General features: G+C 33.9%; 3 protein-coding genes across 3 annotated transcripts in view; 1 reads left to right on the top strand and 2 right to left on the bottom strand.

Moving 5' to 3' along the window:
* The window catches only part of LOC108915069 (glucose dehydrogenase [FAD, quinone]), a 17,984-nt gene extending 16,726 nt beyond the window's left edge, over nucleotides 1-1,258 (bottom strand). The window contains exon 1 of the mRNA XM_018721060.2: nucleotides 460-1,258. Within this exon, the coding sequence (XP_018576576.1) occupies nucleotides 460-1,223 (764 nt within the window). The 5' untranslated portion in view covers nucleotides 1,224-1,258. The remainder of the gene's footprint in view (nucleotides 1-459) is intronic.
* A 2,753-nt stretch (nucleotides 1,259-4,011) lies between these two features.
* LOC108905915 (28S ribosomal protein S24, mitochondrial) lies at nucleotides 4,012-4,778 on the bottom strand. Its single transcript, XM_018709026.1, has 3 exons — nucleotides 4,642-4,778; nucleotides 4,396-4,564; nucleotides 4,012-4,341 (listed from the first exon to the last, which is right to left on the bottom strand). Exons 1-3 carry the CDS (start codon nucleotides 4,690-4,692, stop codon nucleotides 4,052-4,054), a joined length of 510 nt encoding a protein of 169 aa, XP_018564542.1. The 5' UTR covers nucleotides 4,693-4,778; the 3' UTR covers nucleotides 4,012-4,051.
* Nucleotides 4,779-5,719: 941 nt separating this feature from the next.
* LOC108905835 (mitotic checkpoint protein BUB3) lies at nucleotides 5,720-7,287 on the top strand. The gene is made up of 5 exons (XM_018708907.1): nucleotides 5,720-6,000; nucleotides 6,055-6,124; nucleotides 6,183-6,639; nucleotides 6,706-6,845; nucleotides 7,089-7,287. Exons 1-5 carry the CDS (start codon nucleotides 5,803-5,805, stop codon nucleotides 7,217-7,219), a joined length of 996 nt encoding a protein of 331 aa, XP_018564423.1. The 5' UTR covers nucleotides 5,720-5,802; the 3' UTR covers nucleotides 7,220-7,287.
* Nucleotides 7,288-8,502: the final 1,215 nt, after the last annotated feature.

An 8,502-nucleotide genomic window follows, 5' to 3' on the forward strand; every position in this document is an offset into this window, starting at 1 on the left:
TATTCATTCCATTATCTCAATAATTACATTGTAAGTGCATATTTTTATTGTTTTAAAATGTTTAGTAATATTTAATTCTTTAATTACAATTTTATTTTCCCGATCCTAACCATTTTTAAGAGCAATATTCACGTTTGATTAAAGTTTTTTCCCAACTCCCATAAGAGCCTGTGTAAAAGAGCATAATTTTTAAAATCATTTTTCAAAAAAACTACGTTGTCAATCGATCTGATATTTTTACACAAGTCAGTTTGCATATTTATTAACAGATTTCAATTGCTTTGAAAACATTCTTACCATTTTTCTTTTGGTATCGAACCTCCTTAATCGTTAAAATATCATAGATCATATCACACTTGGTGCATACATATTTTTGTTCCATTAGCTATTAGGATGACGCATGACGGTGCTATTATAAGGAACCATATATTTCTGTTTTAATTAAATAATATCACTTACTTATTAACCGCCTGTGCAATAACGAAACCAGTAGGTTTCTCCCCATCAACATCATCCGACAGAGGTAGTCCAACTTCTTCAGCGGCCTTCAAGATATCCCAGGCCAAGTCGGGCTGGTTGTTGAACCTAGACACTGTTACAGCTCCTCCAGTTCCATGATATTTTGAATCAACAAGCGTGCCAACCTGAAGATTGTTTTCAAAGTACTTATACCACGGTAAGACATCTTCGTAGCTCCATCCTTCATTCCCAGCAGCGGTCCAACTGTCAAAATCAGCAGGAGTACCTCTTGTATGCATCATACCGTTAATGACGCTGCATCCTCCGAGTATTTTACTCCTAGGCCAAGAACATCTTTGATCTTCGTTACCTAGACAAGCTTGTGGTTCCGGTTCGGTCTTGTAGTGCCAGTCAGAGAACTGGTCGTTGCTGAAGATCATCATGTACATGGGTACCTGAGTAGCGGGAGGTTCGTCTATCCCTGCTTCTATCAGCAATACCTTCCAATCAGAAACTTCTGACAATCTTCCTGCTACCGCAGCTCCACCGCTTCCTCCTCCGATCACGACGAAGTCATATTCTTCTTCGGGGATCAGGGTTGGTGTTATACGCTCGCAGATTTCGGAGATAGTACAGGTGTCTCTTATGACGCTTTCTACCAGAGTCATGAACACTAGGAAAGCACTTCCTGCACATACGTCTAGAAGGGAAGGACCCAAGTAGTTGGCTGTGCAACCGCATTGGGTTTCTTGGAAAGGCACCATCTCGTCAAAATTTAACGGACTTGGTGAAAATTCATGGTTTCTGTTGTTTATATAGGCGAATCCTACTGCCAAATTTGCAATCTCGAGTACGTTTTATCTTGCCACATAATCGATGTCTTTGGAAGATAAGACTGCCACGAATTGCTCTAAAGTGGCATGTTGTGATCAGGAAGCTAAAAATAATTCAGTATGGCAACAATAAAATTGATAAATCATTTAATTCAACTGCATAATATATTAAAATAAAAATTAATTAATTACATAGTCCTGTGTAATGATTAACATCATCATTATCAATGGTTTTACTGGGAGTCGATAATGAGTTGAAAAATGTAATTTTTAAATCAACCGCCGTTTTTGTATCTGTTTACACCTTCTTCGAAGATCAAAATTTGATGTGTACTTTGTCAACTAGAATGTTCTGTATATTCAGGTGTGTAAAATTCAGGAGACGTAATGATAAACATAAGTAAAAATATCTTTTATTTCTTTAGTCTGAATGTATTATCTTAATCCAAGAAATATAAAGTTGGACGCGACTTTTTGTTTCGGCAAGCTGAATTTATCACTATGGATGCTAAATATTATGTACCATAACATATTAGTTTCCACAGTCATAAAAATGGGGGGAAGATTGTTTACAGGATGGTTAATTGTATAATTTCTACTTAAATTCACATTTTTCGCTTATACCTTTTTCCGTTCATTTCCACGAGAAAACAGTAAAGCACTTTTTTTTCCATCTTCAAAAGACCTACAAAATTAGCCCTCGAGCGTCAAAAAATATTGATTAGATCAAGTTATAAACAGATGAAGTTTATTTGACTTTTGAATTAAACATTTATAAAATACGTTATTATTACCAGAACGTTTTGGCATCGCATCCTCTCATTCCTTATCATTGTCTAATAACTCACACGAAATATGAAATCAGTAAGTTGAATAGTTTACAAGTTATGGCCTTATAAACAAATTAACTAATTATTAGTCTGGACAATCCCGAGGATCTTCCACAATCGCACTGTTTTTTTTCATGATAGATTTCATAATAACACATTGAAATTTCAAATTTGCAACCTGGATTTTTTTTTATTTTTTGGCCTTAGTTGCAAAATGAAATATACGACGCACGAGCGTGATATAGTTATATATTATTACATATTCGGAAAGCTTATGAAAAGAGCTTTAAGTTAAAAAAAAATCGTCAAGATTCGTTGAAAAACAACGGAGTTACAGACTGTCAAATATATTATTTTCAAGCGAATTTCGCTTATTTAACGGCAGGACTATGAATATTATCGTCATTTTCTTCGGACTCGCTGTCGTTCGCTTCCCCCACCCTTCCGCCGCGCCACGGCTCGCTGAAAATCAAGCGACCCACTGACTTTTGATAATATTTCTTATGCACTTAACATACTTTCACAAATAAAATATTTTTGCCAGGGAAAGTACTCGGGTTGCCGATTATGACAGTATTTTTTTTTGCCGCTACCAACCTAATTTGTTTAACAATCGGCCATCAACTTTGACAAAATCGAAAACTTATAGGCAAAGAAAAAATATGGCATACGCCACTGGATTCTATGTAAAAACTTATTTGATGTCACAAAGATTCACCAAAAAATTGGTTGTAGGTATCTCATAAACAAATTAACTACTTTTTGTCATTTTTATTTATATTTCATTAATTTGATACAGGTATTGAAGTCGAAGTTCATATTTTCCCAACTACCTAAGTGTTGAAAAACAAAAAGGTAGAGTACAAAAATATTTAAACTGTACCTACTTCAAATCGATAAATAAACAATTTCAATTGCGATAAATTCATATATTCATTTATTTATAAAATATGCCCAAGAAATTATGTTATTGTTACTTTTATATTAATTATAGGTACCTATTCTACTTTTTATCTAGATTTCAAGTGATTCAAAATCTAAATATACAAAGAAGGTCGTTGATCATTATCGGTTGTTATATGATATCTTTTATCTACGAATCGACACGTAAATGCTTTTACATATTTTAAACATGCACTGGACACTGGACTGAACTTAACTTTTGAAGGACTAACCCACACAGCACATGACGTCTCTGGGATATCCTCATTTAGTCCTATATATCCTAATCGGGGATCTGAGTCCTCAGGATATCCTCATGATATTTAAATAAGACAAGAAGATCCTATCAATTTTGGGATATCCTAGGCAAATTCTAGAGTGATCCCATCCTGGGATGGTTCTTGGCAGTGATGGTGCATGCGTAGCACATACTTCTATCCTATCTATCTATAGAAGTATGTGGTTATATCATATCCATAGACCATAGACCACTATGAAAAACAAAACTCGGTGATTTGAATAAACTGATGATTGTGAAAATCATCGTTAAAAGTATAATTAAATTCAAAAGTTATGGGGAAAAAAACGGGAAAAAAATTCCTACTTCAACGCCCTCTATCTCCGAAACGATGCGGTTTAGGAAATAAGTTTATATGATGAATGTACATTATTTTAACCTGTTTTATCGATTCCTGAAGTTATCCAGATTAGCCCTGAATCACCCTGTACCTATAGGTTTTCGGGTCTATTTAAAAAATTAATATATCATGCCTCATTTCCTTCTTATTCATACAACTACGAATGGAGATATTCTGCAATTAATTTCTTTTATCTAAATATATATGTATTGTTAAAAATATATTTATATTTTACTTATCTGGAGAAAAATTTATTGGCACTTTCATTTTGTTATCTACATACGTAAAATAATAAGAACACTAAACACATATATGTATATTTTTTATTAACCTAAACACAAATGTTACTTTAAATATATTTGAACACTACATCTTTTTTATCGGCCACAGTCTGCAATTCTAGCCTAATAGGGCATTGTAACCAAAAACTTAATAATTCTTCTGTATAGCCTATCAAAAAGTACATTTTTCTAGCGCTCACGGATCTCTGAACAAGTCCAGCTATTCGAATGATATTATACTGTCTCTTTATAATGATTTCACTGACAAATAAGTTGTGCCAAGTTCCAGTCATAAATTTTCTAATAAAAACGTCTTCAACGGCCGTTTCTGCTGGTCTAATTCCTCCTGCCATATTAGCTAAAATAAAGTATTTCATGAGTTTGGATTCATGAACATTGGGTTCATACTAACAGGTATTCCAAGAATTCCATGATTTACGATGGGCGATTTGATGTGGCGGATTGGCCATTTCATAGGTTAAGGGGAAATCGCCTTTGGGGGTTACTCGATATCGGCCAGCTTGGTTCTTGCAGCATATTGATGTTGTATGTAATAACCGAGATTTATTCAAATGTACCACCTGAAGAAAAGATATTTATTTAATCCATTATATTTGTATTTAAAACATTACTTATAAAATGTTATTTTTAAACCTACATTTTTTCCTAAAATACCTAATCTAGAAATAGGTACTATCTTTTCTAGCATTTTCACTTAAAAGTCCACATATAGCTCTTAGTTAATATTGCAATTAGAGGTTAGGACAAATGTCACCTTTGTCATGCATATGTCATATCATATATCATTGGCTACATTCAACCGACAGAATCGATAACTTGTTCTTTTACTTATTATCTCGATGCCATGGATTATCTAGCGCCAATAAATAATTTGGATTTTTTTAAACATACCAATATTATAAATAAATAAATAAATAAATAAATTCGTTTTAAATACATATTATTATATGTATAGGGAGAGAGAAGTAGTATCGATATTTAGGAGTCTTGTTTACGCTCTTTCCAAAAATTTGATTCTACTTTGTCTCAGTCCCCTGTAATTGCATGTTTATTAAAACCGTTAATAAGTGACTTCAGAGGATATAACTCTCAATTCCAAAGTACATTTCATGTAGTAACAAATATATTTGAATAATAATTCGTAATAATTCTCTATTCTGACACAATACTGCAGTTAAAGGTAATTGGAACAGAATTATGATATCGTTAAAGCAGAATTAATTTATTTTATTTAGCTACACGTAGAGAATTGAATTTAAAAAGGCCACGTTAAATTTATAGTATATCTACTTTAATTACTTACAGCACATATCTCATAGAAATTTAAATTATATTTAAAAAATTGATTATTTCAATGGTTATAAAACATGACACCAAGAGCGCCAGAAGAAAGGGCCCTAGAAGCGGGGCCCAGCCAGGACAAAAGGAGGTCCCACAAAGCGCCTACACCGGCCGCATTTGCGGTCGGGGTAGACGACGGATGGGGCCCACCTACGAAGCCTGTCCAGGCCTACACGAGATGAGGCAGGATAAAGAGGGATAATCCCCCTCGATCCCAAATCATTGAGGCCAATTTCTAGCCATGGAATAATGGCGCGTGTGGTAGGCCGTGTATCCTGTATCCTCCTACAATAAGTTAGCTCATTCTGCCACGATCCGTTGCCTTTGGTTTGTGTTTCTGGTTTCTGTTAATGTTAATATAACATAACCTCACTTTGAGGAGTCAGGGTTTGTTTATATTGATAATTAAAATTGATAATATAAAGAAATTGTTTAATCCGCAATTTTAAATACTTCAATGATGAAGTCTCAAACGGAATATAAACTGAAATCGGCTCCCGAGGACGCAGTTTCAGCTGTTAAATTTGGGCCAAACACCAATCAGTTTTTATTAGTAAGTTCTTGGGATGGTTATGTGAGGTTATACGATGTAACGGCAAATAATTTGAGGCACAAATACGCACATGACACTGCGGTGCTGGACTGCTGCTTCACTGTAAGTTTGTAAGAAATAATAATTATATACTTTGCTACTTCTTTTATTGTTTAGGACGCAGTGCATTCATATAGTGGGGGGTTGGATAATACCTTAAAATCATTTGATTTTAATACTACGAAAGGTATGACCTTACTCAAGTAATTAGTTAATTACTAAAATACATTATGTTTTTTTCATAGAGAATATTGTGGGCACCCACGGCAATGCTATAAAGTGTGTGGAATATTGCAGCGAAGTAAATGGTATAATAACGGGAAGTTGGGACCATCACCTCAAATTGTGGGATCCTCGAACACCAATATGTAGCGGCAGCTACAACCAAGGAGAGAAAGTGTACACTATGGGAGTATGTGGTGAAAAACTAGTCGTTGGAACTGCAGGACGAAAAATATTGGTGTGGGATATCCGCAATATGTCGTATACTTTACAGAAACGTGAATCTAACTTGAAGTACCAAACACGAGCGATTAGGTGTTTCCCCAACAAACAGGGTTACGTACTTAGTAGTATCGAAGGTAGAGTGGCTGTGGAGTATCTGGATACCAACCCAGAAGTTCAGAAGAAGAAGTATGCCTTTAAATGCCATCGGATAAAGGAAGATGGTCTAGAGAAAATATACCCTGTTAATGCAATTAGGTATGATTTTTTTCCAATTAGAATTGTTTTGCGAAGTTAATTCATTTTTATGTTTGGTTATTTTAGTTTTCATCCCATTCACAACACTTTCGCAACGGGAGGATCTGATGGATATGTAAACATTTGGGATGGGTTTAACAAAAAGAGGTTATGCCAGTTTCATCAATACCACACTTCAGTGACTTCTCTCAGTTTTGGCCACAACGGTAAGTAATCGAAAGCATTTTTATAGCATTTGTGTTGATATATAGGGTGTTTCGTGATGGACTGTACAGTAATGGCAGAGTAGAGCAATCTAGGCGAGACGGAATGACCGTTTGATAGTGTCCTGGGTCAAAATTTGTGGATGTAGAGGGTGGTGCTTGAACTTTCAGTGAACATATTTGATTTTCGATCTGTAATAATTTTTTTGTTGTAAAAATATATCTAATGCTTATTTATTGTTTCAGGATCTGTATTAGCTATTGCCAGCTCGTATTTCTTAGAAGAAGACAACCCTCCGAACCCCCTACCTGAAGATATTATCTACATAAGGACTGTTACCGATCAGGAGACAAAACCGAAATACAGCGGTTCATAAACCATCGATCCTTTAATTTTATGGCTTTTTGTAACTATTTTTTATTAGATTAAGTAGATTGTGTATAAGAAATTTGAAAATAAAGTATTTAACTATTAGAAAATTATTTTCATTATTAATAAAAAAAAACTACAAATGAATGAATGAAATTCGTGAATTAATTCATGAAGAACTTCGTCAATTTATTCATCAATAAATTGACGAACTTCTTCATCAATTAATTTACGAATTTATTGGTAAACAGTGTGGTTTTACTCTGCTAGTACTGCTACAGACTTTGTCAAGTTTTTTGACGTATGAATCAGTTCTACCAATGAATCAAAGAAGCAAATAAATTTCAAAAATGTCACCTTTCCACTCATAATTGTAGTGATACAACAGCGGTACCGTTCTGACACATATTATATAAATATTAGTTTTTGTAAGTAACAAATCAGTAAAAACAATGCAAAACTACTACGACGCCATACAATTATTTACATATTCCAATAACATAACCTCATTACTGATCTGAGGCTGGAAATCTGTTGGGTTGGTACTTCCGAACTTCACGAAGAAATTGACGAAAATTAGAACATGCTCTAATTCGTCAAGAACTTGATGAATAAATTNNTTAGAGCATGTTCTAATTTTCGTCAATTTCTTCGTGAAGTTCGGAAGTACCAACCCAACAGATTTCCAGCCTCAGATCAGTAATGAGGTTATGTTATTGGAATATGTAAATAATTGTGTGGCGTCGTGCTAGTTTTGCATTGTTTTTACTGATTTGTTACTTACAAAAACTAATATTTATATAATATGTGTCAGAACGGTACCGCTGTTGTATCACTACAATTATGAGTGGAAAGGTGACATTTTTGAAATTTATTTGCTTCTTTGATTCATTGGTAGAACTGATTCATACGTCAAAAAACTTGACAAAGTCTGTAGCAGTGTAAAACCACACTGTTTACCAATAAATTCGTGAATTAATTCATGAAGTACTTCGTCAATTTATTCATCAATAAATTATCAATGTAAAACACCTATTACAAATGGTACCTACTCTTGGTAAAACCGCTGAAATGCATCGTTTTTGAAAAAAATTCTTTTAACCAATTTTAACTGAGACTAACTAAGATATATTTACTCTGTCTTAAAAGTATTTGTTCTTTTTACGTTAAGAAGTTTGCTTAATACTGAGAATAACTAAGAATTTTAGAAAGCCCCTTCCTTACCCCAACTAATGCTAGCTTTTTAAAATGCTTACTAATATACTAATCTGAAACCATGAATCTATATAA

The sequence above is a fragment of the Anoplophora glabripennis genome, unplaced genomic scaffold, assembly GCF_000390285.2.
Source record: "Anoplophora glabripennis isolate ALB-LARVAE unplaced genomic scaffold, Agla_2.0 scaffold1, whole genome shotgun sequence".
NCBI classification, from domain to species: Eukaryota; Metazoa; Arthropoda; class Insecta; order Coleoptera; family Cerambycidae; genus Anoplophora; species Anoplophora glabripennis.

What these genes read in the sequence shown, in the direction of transcription:
- LOC108905915 (XM_018709026.1), bottom strand. Translation starts at nt 4,692, where the DNA reads ATGCTAGAAAAGATAGTACCTATTTCTAGATTAGGTATTTTAGGAAAA. An exon ending in TAGGTATTTTAGGAAAAAAT is followed by an intron (nt 4,565 to 4,641) that starts GTAGGTTTAAAA and finishes TCTTTTCTTCAG; the next exon opens with GTGGTACATTTGAATAAATC. An exon ending in ATGGAATTCTTGGAATACCT is followed by an intron (nt 4,342 to 4,395) that starts GTTAGTATGAAC and finishes ACTTTATTTTAG; the next exon opens with CTAATATGGCAGGAGGAATT.
- LOC108905835 (XM_018708907.1), top strand. Translation starts at nt 5,803, where the DNA reads ATGATGAAGTCTCAAACGGAATATAAACTGAAATCGGCTCCCGAGGAC. An exon ending in TACCCTGTTAATGCAATTAG is followed by an intron (nt 6,640 to 6,705) that starts GTATGATTTTTT and finishes TGGTTATTTTAG; the next exon opens with TTTTCATCCCATTCACAACA. An exon ending in TCTCAGTTTTGGCCACAACG is followed by an intron (nt 6,846 to 7,088) that starts GTAAGTAATCGA and finishes TTATTGTTTCAG; the next exon opens with GATCTGTATTAGCTATTGCC.